The sequence below is a fragment of the Gallus gallus genome, chromosome 10 (assembly GCF_016699485.2).
Source record: "Gallus gallus isolate bGalGal1 chromosome 10, bGalGal1.mat.broiler.GRCg7b, whole genome shotgun sequence".
Lineage (NCBI taxonomy): Eukaryota > Metazoa > Chordata > Aves > Galliformes > Phasianidae > Gallus > Gallus gallus.
Window position 1 is genome coordinate 3,750,093 of NC_052541.1, and position 15,113 is coordinate 3,765,205.

Below are 15,113 nucleotides of genomic sequence, written 5' to 3' on the forward strand. Positions count from 1 at the left end.
GTTTTACTCAGAATTTCAGCCCTGGCCACATTGAGACACACTCAGAATTTCCGTTTTGGTTGTTCCTTTGCTTACTCAGACAAGCTGTTCTGGTCTCAGCGATCTTTGGGCACACATAAAGACTGATTCACTAACGTGAAAAGCCACTGATCCTCTGTCTTTAATTCAAGGCCTCGGAGAATCAGATTTGTCCTCCTGACGGACCCTTTAGCAGGGTCTGCTGGGGCAGGACGAGGGGAAATGGATTCAAACTACCAGAGGGGAAGTTTAGATTGGAAGTAAGAAGTTTTGTACCCTAAGGGCAGCGAGGTGCTGGCACAGGTTGCCCAGAGAAGTGGTGGTGCCCCATCCCTGCAGACACCACGGTGAGGCTGGGGGCTCTGATGTGCTGTGGGTGTCCCTGTGCATTGCAGGGGTTGCACCGATGGCCTTTAAGGGTCCCTTCCAACCCAAACGATTCTATGATTCTAACTATAACTGATTTTTTCCCCACAGTTCTAGCTTAGAAAGAGCAGTAAACGCAACTTGAAAAAAAGCTTCCAAAAAGTCATACTTTTTTTTTTTTTTTTTTTTTTGGTCACCTTTCTTCGTCACCTCCTTCTTCTTCTCTCCTGTGGAACCAAAGCCCGTTTCCGTGCTCTGACCGGAGAAAGAGGCAGCACTGCTCGGCTCTGACTGCAGCTCCAGGGTGCGGGGCAGGGCTGCTGTGAGGCGAGCCAGCAGCCCGCGGAGAAAGGCGGGTTTGGGGCTGACAAACGCAGCCGGGTGCGACCCGCGCGCACGGCACTGAGGGGTGCTACAATGATGCACACGCCGCCCAGAAATGCCGACTTGTTTAGGACAGCTAAACGCCAGAGGCTGGTCCCTCACATAACGTCGGCTGTCTCACTGTGACCAGATGAGAAACTTGTGAAGTACACAGCGCACCGCGGGCGGCTGAGCGCAGACCCGCGCCCTCAGCCTCCCGGCTCCCACAGCCGCTCCGTGAAGGAGCGCGCTCCGAGCGCTTGGGCGGGCTGAGGGAGGCGCGCGCTGACCGTTAGGGCGCGAGGAGCCGCGCTCAGCAGCACCACACGGCGGCGCTCTATTGTCGGGGCGTGAAGGAGGCGCTCGTGCCGCGCTCTCTGTGGTACGTGACCTCATCACTGTGCGACGGCGGCGACAGCTGTGGGACGGGTAGCCGTGTGTGGCGGCCCGGCACGGTACTGTAACGGCGCGCCGTGAAGGGCGTGAATGCGGCGGCGGAAGGCCGTGGCGGTGGCGGTGGGGTCCGGGAGGGTCGTACGGGGTGAGGCGGGCGGCGGGTGACAGGAGGGCCCCTCAGGCCTTTATCCGTGCGTGTCGCGCTCCGTCCGTCCCGAGCGCTGTTTCTGAGTCCCGTTGCTGGGCCTAATGGATGTTCTCCTTCCAGAGCGTTCCTGCTGAGGTCGCTTCCTCGCAGACATGACCACACAGGTAAATCAAAACGTAGCGTTACTCCAACTAATCACTACTTGAATGGATTTTTGGGCTGTTTATGCATAATACCAATTATTTTTTCTTTCTAGTATGGTATTCTCTTCAAGCAAGAACAAGGTGAGAAGGCACTAACTTGTACTGCTTAATTCTGGCTTCCTCGGGTGATGTAGAACAGATATGCCACTGAGATCACCGGGGGGGTGTTCATGTTATGTGGACATCAGAGCAGCTTTTCAACAGCAAACAAAATAACTCTTGTGTTCAGAGCAATGAGAGCCAGGTGTTACTGCTGGTGCACAGCAGGCAGCTCTTCCTGACCAGCAGCAGGGCGACTTGTTTTGCTGATTGGACTCTCATGCATTCTGAAGCTGTCTTGGGAAACGTTTATAGGCTTTGTGGCTGTGGTGGCGTGTTCTTGCAGCAGCAGGTGCAGCAGACCTAGGATCAAAGCCACCGTGATTTCTGCCTGATAAGCTAACTGCATATGCTTTAAAACTTCCTTCCATAAGATTTTCTACTAGGATACAGATGTTTGGGCAAGCAGTCTTAAAATGGTAAAACAACACACACAGAAAGAGCAATTTCCTGTTTTAATCTCCTTGCTGGGGGAAAGGGTCTGTTTTGTTTTTAACGAAGTACTTCAAGATGCAATAGAGCTTCCAATCTGCTGGGATTAACTGCTGTGAAGATGAACTCTGGATGTGTTTCAAGTTTGTCTTGCTGGATGACTCTGGTGTCTTCATCAGATAGGTTACAGCAGATGAATATATAGCAGTATAATAGCAGTATATATATATATATAGCAGTATATAGCAGTATAATCTTAGCCCTTTTAGTACACCTAAGGGCTACTAAACTACTTACAAGATAATTAATGCTAATTAGGAGACAGCCCATGAAGTAGCAGTATCACATAATTGAGAGAGAGACAGAGAACAAGATGACTAGGAGAGTAAGCAATATAAGTAACAATGGCAGGTTGGCATATACATAAGTTATTTAGGGTATAAGGAGATAAAATAATTAAAAAAAACTAACAGAAAAATGGGATGGGACCTCCCAGGGCTCCCAGTCAGAGAGATAGCTTAGTTGTAAACTAGATAACCCAGATTTATTACAATTGCTTATTATTTCATTGATTAAGATACAGATATCTATGTGAGAATGGTAATAAAGAAGGGTTCTGCATTGAGATGGTGCTCCTCTTGCATTAGGCTTTCTTATTTGGAGCTTTCTGTGTGTAAAATATTGCTTCTGCATGAGCTTAGCAATTCTCCCTTTTCTAGGAACAGTCTGTATATGTGTTTGCCTCAGGCATGTAACTGTGTCACATCCAGATATTCATTGGCCTATCTGCTCTGAATGTTAGCGGGAAGTAAAAACTGGTTGCTGTCTTACATCAAAAGAAAGTACTTTAACTTTTAGTTTCCATGCTTTCATTCTCTTTTAGCTCATGATGATGCCATCTGGTCAGTTGCCTGGGGAAAGAATAAAAAAGACAGTTCTGAAACAGTGATCTCTGGTTCTTTGGATGATCTAGTGAAGGTCTGGAAGTGGTAAGTGAAGTGCTTTGTATTGGATGGTATGAGCAGTTTTAATCCTGGGAAGTTGATATGGAGTTGCAGCAGTCTTAATTTGGCACAGCCTACAAGGATGTTAGAAACTGCATCAAGGAAGGGGTAGCATAGCATACAGCTCTTTTCTTGCGTAGACCTTATCTTTTTCTCCTGGAGTGGTAGCATTCCAGAGTGCTTTCAATTTTTAAGAACACAAACCCTGTTGAAAATACACATCATATTTTCCATGTCTTTTACCAGATGGTGGTAGGACTTGTTGCATTTTGAAGCCAAAGAATTAGAAATGCAACTTTTTATGAGGTAATGCATTGGGAAGGAATGTGTCTACTGCAAAATGAATAATGGGAGCAAAATAAAAAAGGAAATGTCACCTTCCTTTCTTATAAAAAAAATAAGTCCTCATAATCCTCATAAAGTAACACTGATGGGTACTTTGGCAAAGAATTTTTTCTCTCCTTTAGTCGGAGAAAGATAGGCATGTGCATCACTTTAATTACTTGAGCTGCTCTGTTGTGATATAAAAATGTTAGCCATGCTGTGGTGGCAGATGAAGTCTGTTGTGTAAGTACTCGTATATTGCTGTGGAATGGTGATTTCTGTGGGAATACTTAGAAATGTAAAATGAAGTGCTTACATTGCATAAATATGGTAAGTAGTTGATTTGTTTGTTCTTTCCTTTGAGTGCCATAGACAATTTGTGCATCTCTATCTTTGCTTTTCACTTAGATTGTCCCCTGGCTGAGTGAAATGGAGAACTGTGGGTTATCTTGTTTGTTCTGTCTGAGGTTTGTGGTTGGTCAAGTACCCCCCAGCTATTTGTAACTCTTTTTTTCCCTGTCACAAAAGGAATGATGAAAAACTGGATCTGCAGTGGACGTTGGAGGGTCACCAGCTGGGTGTGGTGTCTGTGGATATCAGCCACACGGGTTCCATTGCAGCATCCAGCTCCCTAGATGCCCACATCCGCCTTTGGGATTTAGAAACTGGCAAACAGATCAAGTCGATAGATGCTGGTCCTGGTAAGGTACCAGTGTTAAGCTGTCTGTGTGTGAGATGTGTGCTAACACTAGGTGGTAAATACTGCACAGTGCATAACAGTACATGAGGTGGCTGGAATTTTTCTTTAATCCTTCTTTGTTTGCAAAACCTTAAATTCTTAATGACTTTTCCCAACTCATCATGAAGTAGTATTGGGCAGTTTTACATTTACACATTATTAACGCTTTCTGGATACATCTGGATACGCTTTTTGGTAGGTACTGTACCAATTGGACAGATCAATGTGATGGGAAGAGGTGTTTCACCAGAGGTGGAACGAGAAAGGATCAGCACAATAGAAAGGTGCTCTAAAGGAAGGGAAGAATGGTAGCTAGTCGTGCATTTAATTTGAGCTGTATACACGATGCTTCTTTATGCAGCGTCTCCAGGCCTAAGGGAACAAGTCAAATTACAGTAAAGCTGAAGTCTGTTGATTGATGTTGCATTCTCCAAGTTGAAATGCAGGTTATTTCATTATTGTCTTATTCTGAATATTTCACTGATCCATAGACAAATCCTTTATTTAAGAACAATTTTGGAGTGCTTTAGGTAATTAATATTAGGCCTGCAGAAGTGCCTGAGTTACATTGTGCCAGGTAAACACATTACCTTGCCCTTGGAAGGCTTTTTAATTCACTCACAAGACACGTTGATCCACGTTACATTCTTTTATCTGCATGTTTCTCCTGTGTCTTCAGTGCTTTGCTAACTGCCAGCATTTCTTTCTTTTACTGGCTTCGTACCTTTTGTCACGAGGAGAAAAAAAAAAGAATTCAGACTTCACATATGCAGTCTTAATTCTAAACCTGTTGTTACAGGAGGAGCTACTAAAACCAAGATCTTAGAAAAAAACAGCATTTTTCACTAAACTGAAATAAATGTTTTGTGCTGTACTCCATTCATTACGTAGAAGGAAGTTAACATTAATGAGCTTGTACATTCTTAAAGTATTCAGTAGAGTTTGGAGTGTTAAGAGTAGTATAAACATACACATCCAGAACTGACATCATTGGATAAGGACTTGCAAAAGTACTCAGCTAACTGAATGTTTTGCTGTTGTTTTTTTTTAATACAGTTGATGCTTGGTCCCTGGCTTTTTCACCTGATTCCCAGTTCCTTGCAACAGGAAGTCATGTGGGAAAAGTGAATATTTTCGGTGTTGAAACTGGAAAAAAAGAATATTCTCTGGACACTAGAGGAAAGTTCATCCTTAGCATTGCATATGTAAGAAGCACAATCAATATCTTCTTAAGTGAAATATGTTGTAATAGGTTGTAAATCAGATTTTCTTCCTCCTTCAGCTAATTTCTATGTAACATTGTCAGCCATAGTTTGTGACACGGTGCCAAGAGCACTGGGGAGGTATATAGCATGAATTCTTACAGTTGTTAAATGTCTTGTCTTGTCTTAGAGTCCAGATGGAAAATACTTAGCCAGTGGAGCAATAGATGGCATTATCAACATTTTTGATATTGCAACTGGAAAACTTCTGCACACGCTAGAAGGTAACGAGTTGCATATTTGCATTATCTAAGTTATTGTTTCACTCAAGGAAACTGAGGGATTTAACAAATCATAATCAGATACAACAGCCATGGCATAAATGTTGTTTCTTTTCCTTTATATCTTGTTTATTTTGTACTCAAACACATAATGTAAACTCAGGCTTGTAGTAGAAATGCCTATCTTAAAATGTAAGTGTCAGTGATGCTTAACTCAGTTTTTAGACTGCAGTTGCTTCTTGTGTTGCACAATTGTGTGTTGCACAAATGAGGCAAATCTGTGCTCCTGTGCATGTGGTTTTTCTTCTCATTATGGTGTCAGATTTATTCCTGTCTTAGAAAACAGCAAACGTTGTAAAAGATGCACATTTTTAAGATAAATGTGCTTTTAACGTTCATGCAGTTGTGTCCACTGTATAATAAAGAACCCAACAACTTCAAACATGATGAAATCATATTAGAAAGTATGATGCTCGTCCTATTAGAAAGCACTGTGAGATCAGAAAATTGTACGTTTTCCTACATTGCTTCTAATTAAGATCCAGAGCTGTGAAAATAGGAGGCTACTTTTGTGTTGGAGTGGACATGCTTCAGCATTCAGAACTCAGAACTACCACCAGTTTCCACTGTATGTTGTATGAAGAAAGCAAAAGCAAAGAGGTTGCTTTCTTTTGGAAGTGCTGTTCTGGTGTAACTTATTATTGTTGCTCTCATTAATAAGTGGAAGAGCTACGTTGTAAGCCATGAATACTTCAATTTCAGGTCATGCGATGCCTATTCGTTCACTGACATTTTCTCCAGATTCTCAGTTACTTGTAACTGCTTCAGATGACGGCTATATCAAAATCTACGATGTGTGAGTTGTCATTTTGCAACACATGCTAACAGTAAAATAACTACTTTAAAAGGCCAATGCTATAATAAATACAGCAAGCCTTCCACTCTTTGTAATCCTGTTCAGCTTTTGGAGATTGCTTTATCTAAGAGATAACCTTAGCTTAAGTACTAAAACATAAACCCTTTAGTTTTTAAAAAGCACAGAGGTGGATGACAGCCTTAGCTTGCAAACAAATGACTTTTCTCATATTTGGCCCTGTAAGGAACAGGTTGTTTTATGCATCTGCCCTGTGTATTTGTGCTTACACCTCTTAAACATCTGTACCCAAGAAGTGATGTTGTTTATGGCCTTTTTGTCTTCACTATGCCAAAACTTGGAAGACATTGAGGAGAAAAGGAACCACTTCAGTGACCTTCACTCCCCTACACCTGCATTACTGTGCCTTCCTCATAGAAGGAAGGTCCAACTGTTTCTTCCACCCATGAATCTTTTTAGTGGCCTCTTTCTAACTCTTGAAATGGAAAAAAAAAAAAAGAATTTATTTCAACACCATTCTGCTTGGATGAAAAAAATGTATAGAAGTCACCTTCTGTAATCTTTCTGTTGAACTGCTGGGAGTAGAGTCACTACAGGGTGTTCTGATTGCTTTCTCCCTGGAATTTACAAGGCAAATGTTGATGTTATAATTTTGTGTTTTCTGAATTTCTTTCTACAGACAGCACGCCAACTTGGCTGGCACATTAAGCGGTCATGGATCCTGGGTGTTAAATGTAGCATTTTGTCCTGATGATACCCATTTTGTTTCCAGGTATTAACGAGTTTAAAATCCTTTACACTTATTTAAAAAAAAAGTGTTCTATTTATGAAGAGAGACTGATCACGAGGTAGCTGTGTTCAAACATCCCAATGAAAGGCTCAAGAGACAATCTACAATGTAATAGCAATTGTGAACAGGGTAAGTCATCCCAGCGCAGTGTAGTTCCCTCCAAGTGAAAAACATCTTAACCTCTGAATGGGCAATTTGATTCTAGAGATCTGAGAAGCTGTTATTAAAAAGAAACAAATGCAATCTAATGTAGTATTACATTTGATCTAGTAGATTAACAACTCTTCCAACAGCCCAGACAGTAAGGCGACCCAGTTCTACATAATATGCATTTCTTTATCTTTGTATCAAGGATCTTGGAAGAATTTTCTGGCTAAAATGGGAACCCTCATTTTCATGTTGCATATACAGGACCAGGGAATGTATTTTATAGGTCATTAGAACCTGCTGGAGGACACATGTCTTTGTTACTGAAATACAGTTAATCTATTAATTTGGATGTTGATCAATATTACTTTTTCAGTTCATCTGATAAAAGCGTAAAAGTTTGGGATGCTGGAACAAGAACCTGTGTTCATACTTTCTTTGACCACCAAGACCAGGTATGTTACCAACTTAAAACTGTTCCATCTACTGTCGCATTAAGTCACCATCTTAACAGGAAAACTTAAGGTGTGCAGTTATGTGTTTGTGTTTAAAATTAGAACTATAGCTTTGGGATTTGTCTTCATCTTGCTATAATGAAATCCTCAAAACTGTTAGTAATTTTTAGACACTTAATATCAAACTAGTATTTCAAGGGTATAAATAGATGTCTTCTGCAACTCATTTTTAGAGGTTCAAACAAGGACAGTCTGGATGGCCAAAGGGATTATTATCAACCTCTATTTTTTATCTTTGTCTGTGGTCTTATTTATCATTTCAGACAGCACACAGATGCTAAGGGGGGGGTGAAGATTATAAAAGCTTGATAGGCATCCTTGATACTCGAGACTTCTTCCTTAAACGTCTGTACTGTGTTATTGTAGACTCGAGAGCAATCTAGGAGTGTGTAAATCAAGCCTAACATTTTCAAACTGGGGCAAGTACATGTTGGTAGTTTTCAGGTATATAAAGGATACATGATCCGTGGTCACTAGGAAAGTAAAATCTTTCCAGACAACTAGAGGGCACACTGCTATTAAAAGCAAGAGGTACAACCAAAATCAGTTCCAAGGGGGTACTCTTAAATGATCCTCTTTTGCTGCTTCTAGGCAGTGTATATAACTTGCTCCAAAGACAAATACATTTTTGCCTCACTGTCTTCCTTGATAATCTTCTTTATGTCCTATTTGCAGGTTTGGGGTGTGAAGTATAATGGAAGTGGGTCCAAAATTGTATCTGTTGGAGATGACCAAGAGATCCATATTTATGACTGTCCTGTTTAAATGTCTTGACTTAAGTGCTTTGGTTTTCTGCTGTGGTAATTTACTGCAGCCCTTGTACTATTACTTTTTTTAATATTAAAAAAGCATTTTAGTAATGCTTAAGAAATGAGATATCATTTGTAATTTCAATTCTGTTTAGCATGGGAAAAAGCTTTACTTTTTTAAAATAAAAGCTACAGCTGCAATTAGTCTGTGATTTTTGGAGATACATTTTTAGAAGGGTGTAGCCATGTAAAGTAACTGCTCAGATAATCTACCACTGGTATTTGTTCCCTGCCTTCACCCAGAAATAGATGAGAGCTAGAAATTGTTGTTCAAGCTGGTCAAACTTATTTTAGGAGAAGGGAAAGTGACAGACATTAGGATAGGCTTTGCTCATCTTCATGTTGCTCCTGAAAGTGAGAGAGGGTCATTTAAGTTGAACAGCTGTTCCAATAATTGTATGGTGACAGGTGCCTGATCATAGTTTAATCTCAGTAAGGGGTAGTACCTCTTTTCAACTCTGACTTTAGTGATTCTGCTGCAAGAAAAACAGCTCAGAGGGATATGTCATCATTTTACTATGCTATTTCATGGTATTAAAATGGGAGTAGCATAGCCAAGGAAGGTAGTTTTGTAATAACATTCATCTTAATCAAAGCTAGGGTACTTACTGCCCAAGAGGAAACCACACTTTTTCTAGAGAAGGTTGAGGTCCTGATCTCTCAAAAAAAAAAAACCTATGGTCTAGTTTTATTTGTAGTATTATGGTGTATGTCATTCTGAAGCACATAGAGGACACTATACAGATTAGTGTTATAGGCTCTGTAAGTTGTTACACTTACATAAAGCTAAGCATTAAAAGATACTGGCCTATTGTAGAAAAGAGAGAAAAGATTATTACGGAAGTAGAAGGGGACAAAGACAATGCTTCTGATATACAAGAGAAATACAGCTAACAGGGTTGCAACATGCAAAGCTGAGTATACAAAGGAGAGCAGGAACTTAAATTTATTTAGAGATTCTAGATTGGCTTAAGAATTACAAGAAAAAACAAAAGGTGAAGTTCTATTTATTAGAAGTAACTTCTGCTATGTTTTATTCTATGAAATTAATTTTTCAGTATGAAAATATTTACATAAGACACTACTCAACTTCTATCAGTATTGTGAGAGTCTTATATAAATAGCATCGGTGAAATAAATTGAGAACCTTCACAGCACAAGGAAACATATACCAACTCAGTTGGTTCTCAGCTGTGTGACATTTGCTTTATATATAAAGACAAGAACACAATATAAATTAGTTACAAAAAAAAAGTGATACTGACAGCGCAGCAACTCAATTTGCTGAACACAAAGACCACAAGCAGTGGCTATTACAGCCATGCAGTTTTCATTGTGAAAATTTACATTTTAGGCAATATCAACTCCACCTCAATTTAAGATGTCTGACACTGTACACCTGTTCTTGGACCCTCCTCATCTTCTTCATATGCTTCTCCTCCACTGTTACGGTAGGTTTGCTCACTTGGGTCGAAGTCTTCAAGGTCTACTTGATCCATCTCATCCGTAATCATAACATCTTCTCTTGGAGGAAGCAGAGCCTCCAGCATATTGAGTTTCTCCCTTGGAAGCCAGTGCTGCTCTGGAAACTGGACCTACAATTAATTTAAAATTAAGTTACTTCTGATGCTAATAATTCTTTTGCTGCAGTAAATAAGCAGTCACTTACCAAAAACTGTATAATTAAGCTGCCTTTGTCCATTGGAGATTTGTAGATAGGCATCCCTTCGTTGTAGATACACTTCAGGTCACCATGTTTTATCACTTCACCTACACAAGAGTTGGGAGTTGTTTAACGTGAAAGAAGTTCAACTATCAAAAGCAATTTTTAGATTTCTAAAGACTATGGAAAATTGCAGATTGAAGAGTACTAAAACCAAACTGAGTAAAAGCAATACTGAAATAAGCTCCTTAAGAGTATTTCATCTGCAGTAGAAGGTAAAGTCAGTGTGTTCTTTTAGCACAGCCACCAGGCTGAGTTAGCAGATGATCTAATACAGTTTATAAACATAAATCCCATAATTGAGGTAGAGATTTCATAAGCAGCACTGGACAGCTTTAGCACTAATTCCACATGCAGTATTTAGTTGTCACTCTTCAGTCCTGAATTAAATGACTGCAAGCATAATTATAGTTTGTTACAGCAGCTGATTAAGAACAGACACAGCATAATCAAACAAGCACTTTGTATGTCATCAGAATTCTGAAGACCTACCTGGTCTAGATGATATGACAAGGACTCTGTTATCAAGAGTTTCAATAGTCTTTTTGAAACCACATAAAGCCTCTGAGAGTTGAATTCTCATTTTTGTAACTAAGTCATGGCCTCGTCTCTGAAAAACACCATGATCCTTTTGATCAAGCACAATTATAACATCACCAGGCTCCAGATCAGGCTCCTGGTCACCTTCTCCATGAAACACTATCTTTTGACCATCTTTCATACCTACAGGAAGAAAGAGAAAACACTTTATTCTCTGCAGACATATCAGACTGGAATTAGGGAATACAAAACAAATACACAGTTCTCACCTTTATCAACATGAACTTCTATGATCTTTTTCTCTCTTACAACCTTACATCCATTGCAGTTGTCACACCTGTCCTTTGGATTTATTCTTTCACCTTGGCCTTTGCATTCTGGACAAACAGTTTGGATTTGCTGTACCATGCCAGGTCCTATCTGCTGAACAAGAACTTGCATTCCTCTTCCTTTACATACAGGGCACTTCTCTACTGCACCTCTCTTTCCACCGTAACCTATGGCAAAAAGAAGTTCAAGATATTTCAGTCAAAAACCAGAATTAGTCTACAGTAGTCAAGCTAAAACTCACTGACTTCAGGAGAACTTTTAGGGTAACTTGTAAGAGTCCTTCTGTAAGGAATTTCCAATGCAATTACAATACAGTTTCTATGACAGACATGCCTCACAAATTAAAGTTGACTACTTTGTGCAGAACTGTTATCTATGCACAGCTTGTTTTACTAGTCTTTTCCTTCTATCCCTCAATACATCTTAGTTTTCAATTAATTACCAACATATAGCATTCCAGAGCTGAATATTCCATAAACACCCTGGAAAGAACTTGCTTACAAAATATTTAATTAAGTACTACAAGATCACATTAAGTTTAACCTCAAGACCAGACTTATGATACTTAAGAGCTGTAAAATGAGTTGCATAATTCAAACCAGTCTTCTACACACAGTGATTCAAGGAAAAAACCCAGCTAGTTATTAAAGCTTCTAATTAAGGTATTTAATTAAGGTGCCTACAAACTCCCTGAAAATTATAATCAAGTCCACCATTAGATCAACAGCTTAACACCACTGTGTTTAGGAAGACAGCCTTACTCCTGGCTAAGCACTGGCATAAAGCAGTGCAAAGAACCAAGTACACAGAAATATTCAAGAAAAACAGAGATAAAATCCACTTTGTTCCATCTTCCACTACGTTCTTTAAAAGAATCATAGAGTAAAAGGTGTTTCAAACCACTACTTATTTTACCTTCACATTTCCCACAAATAACATTTTTTTGCAGTGCCAGTTTCCTTGTAACACCATTATATAAGTCTTCAAGAGATACACCTAGCTGGTGCACAACATTCTTGCCTTAGAGAAAGAGAAAAAAAACAGATTAATTCTGGTTCAGCAACTCAGAGGACTAATGCTTATTTAAAGCCTTCTATACTTGTTCATACATGCAGTCTCACTGAAGAAACAAAGTTAATTCCAGACTTGGAACAGAGCTCAGCCCCTTAAAAGCAGGTGCTATCAGCTTCCACTGAGCAGCACCCACTTAAGTCAGAACAAAGTTTAGCTGCAGTTAAGCAAAGCATCATTAATGCCACTCTATCCCTACTCTCGCCCCAGTTTTATAAGCTTAACTGAAAGGAAAAAGATGCAAGGACACTACCAGCTTCAGATCTAGTCAATTTAGAAATGGCTATTAGGCCTACCTATGTATTTCCATGCCACTTCATAGCATAGTTTCAAAATCTTTATAGCAAGTTACTACTCGCTCTTCCAGCGGACACTGGAAATGAAAAGAAGTGATTGTGCTTTTGGCAGCATTATATGCTCAGCATCACAATTTCACTCAAATCTTTTCCATTTAGATTTAGAACAACTTCAGCTTAAGTTGATGGTGTCCTTTGAAGCAAGTTGCCCAAAGCACATGAGCAAGTGAGGCACAGATTTTGAAAGAAGATAACTTAAAACCCATCTGCTAGCCATCTCAACCACCACGTCCCCCACCCCCAGAGATTACCCACACCCATTTTAACAAAAAAAAAAAAGCAGAACTCATCAGAAAGATTGCTAATAGCTACATCATGTTATCTACTTAATTAGAACTTACTACTAGAATAACTAATATTATAGTTTACTTCATCTATTGTTTTAACTAGTAAAACCCATACTATGTGCACTTAGCAGAACAGCAGTACTACAGCACGGGTGTTTTATGCTTAAGTGCATGGTTAGAGTTTCTAGAACTTGTTTAGAACTGTGTACCTCTTCTCTCTCTATTCATTCGGCCTCCACCACCAAAGAACATGTCAAAGATGTCCATGGGTGAAGAGAAGCTGCCGCCACTCAGGCCTCCTTCTTTAATAGCCTGCTCCCCACCCTGGTCATAGAGGTCCCTTTTCTTTGGGTCCGACAGAACTTCATATGCCTGGGATATGAGTTTAAACTAAAAAGAAAAAAGAAGCTCTGAACAACTATGACCAAGAGGAAAAATAAGCCTCTCATATGCAACTGCATCTTCAGACTGAGCCGCTGTAATACTTAAAACATTTATTCTTTTCCAAGAGTAAACTCCCTAAACAAGTAAGTCACAGACCCTACTAATACACTTTAGTCTATGAAGAACAGCTCCTTTCTCCCTCCCACCCACCAAAAGGTTACAAGTGAACTTAATTCAGAGTCACATCCAGCTTACAGGCATATCCTAACTGCCCCTTTGGTGATCACTGGTTGCCAACATTATATACTCCTAACACATCTGTTAAGAAAGGGGCATCACGTTACCCCCTGTCTCGAGGGGTTCCCAGATGGTAACTGGCCACTGCTGGTCATTCTAGAGCTAAATGGAGATCCTTCATAGACACCGAGCTCCTACAGCCAGCTGGAATTAAACAAGTACTTTTAGCTTTAATTGACAAGACATTGGTGTTCTACTCATTACACACGGAAGGACTTAAAAATACAAATCAGAACATCATCCTCATAAAAAAAGGGATTATTTTTGAGTAACCATACCAACCTTCCTGTCACTAAAATAGCAGACAAATCAAGTCCAGCTATTTCTGAACACAATTTGCTATTACTGAAGTGACGAGCAACGGTGTGAACACCATTTACTTATGGACAGGTCAACTGGCGGGCCAAAAATAAAAGCAGATGTTAGCTGAGCCCACGTTACTACTTCACTAGTTTTAGTATTTTGAGTTAGCATACTAGAAGCAACAGAAGCTTCCTTTCCAGCACTGAGGTATTATCAGACCAATTCACGGATACATGAAGCGATCATTCAAGTTTCATTGGCTTTCCATAGTCTTCCAGCTGCGATGCTCATTCTCATACAAAAAATTAGGTTGATCCTTCTCAATGTCTGGGGCAGCTCGGCTGAACGTAAGCAGTGTGCTCACGGTATAAGCCAGCAGCTCCCTCCGGACAGTGACCCCATCCGCCTGGATGCGCGGATCTCCATGCGAGCTCCTCCTGCCCAGAAGCGCGAATCCACGCACCGCACCCAGCAGCACTGGCAGCAGGGCGCAGCAGGGCCCAGCACGGCACCACGAGAGCACCGGGGGCTCTTCTGACCCTGCCCGTTTCTAAAGCGTCACTCCTAGGACGGGACGGAGGCCGACGAGCGCAAGCAGAGCGCAGCATTAGGAACCGCGCTCACCAGGAGCCGCCAACGATTCATCCTCGGCGGCAGGACGGCTCCCCGCCGGTGCCGTGCCCTCAGGCCTGCCGCAGGCTCCGAGCCTCCACCGGCCGCGCGCTAACAAAGGCCGCCCGGGGAGCCGCCCACGCGCGGCCCAGCCGTTACGGGGACCGCCGCCACCCCCCGCGGCCCGGCCCGGCCCGCAGCCTACCCGTTCGCCCTCGCTGGGGTTCTTGTCGGGGTGGTACTTCAGCGCCAGCTTGCGGTAGGCGCGCTTGATCTCCTCGGAGGAGGCGGTGGGCTTCACCTGCAGGATGTCGTAGTACTCCGTCTCCTTCACCATGGTGTCCCGCGGGGACGCGCCGCGTTTATAAAGCCCGTAACGCCTACAGCGCTTCTAAGGCCGCAGCCGCTCACCGCCACCCGCACCCCACCACCGCCACCCGCTCAGCGACCTCAATGATGGCCGGCGCTCCGCCTCTTCCGCGGCTTTTATAGCGGCGCCG

At 41.5% G+C, this 15,113-nt stretch overlaps 2 protein-coding genes across 6 annotated transcripts; one reads left to right on the forward strand and one right to left on the reverse strand.

The window, feature by feature from the left end:
* The first annotated feature begins 1,144 nt into the window (after nt 1–1,144).
* WDR61 (WD repeat domain 61) lies at nt 1,145–8,851 on the forward strand. Its single transcript, NM_001005805.2, has 11 exons — nt 1,145–1,202; nt 1,412–1,455; nt 1,548–1,575; nt 2,909–3,014; nt 3,882–4,054; nt 5,149–5,297; nt 5,485–5,578; nt 6,338–6,431; nt 7,129–7,221; nt 7,763–7,841; nt 8,577–8,851. Exons 2-11 carry the CDS (start codon nt 1,444–1,446, stop codon nt 8,664–8,666), a joined length of 918 nt encoding a protein of 305 aa, NP_001005805.2. The 5' UTR covers nt 1,145–1,202; nt 1,412–1,443; the 3' UTR covers nt 8,667–8,851.
* DNAJA4 (DnaJ heat shock protein family (Hsp40) member A4) lies at nt 2,034–15,075 on the reverse strand. Of its 5 annotated transcripts, XM_046899246.1 has the most exons (8): nt 14,819–15,075; nt 13,227–13,407; nt 12,219–12,323; nt 11,243–11,470; nt 10,926–11,156; nt 10,380–10,480; nt 10,081–10,305; nt 2,034–4,816 (listed from the first exon to the last, which is right to left on the reverse strand). In XM_046899246.1, exons 1-7 carry the CDS (start codon nt 14,948–14,950, stop codon nt 10,087–10,089), a joined length of 1,197 nt encoding a protein of 398 aa, XP_046755202.1. In that variant the 5' UTR covers nt 14,951–15,075; the 3' UTR covers nt 2,034–4,816; nt 10,081–10,086. The 5 variants fall into 5 exon arrangements, with proteins under 5 accessions (XP_046755202.1, XP_413746.5, XP_046755203.1 ...); XM_413746.8 differs by lacking the exon at nt 2,034–4,816 and having other exon boundaries at nt 9,702–10,305; XM_046899247.1 differs by lacking the exons at nt 2,034–4,816; nt 14,819–15,075 and adding an exon at nt 14,626–14,763 and having other exon boundaries at nt 9,702–10,305.
* Nucleotides 15,076–15,113: the final 38 nt, after the last annotated feature.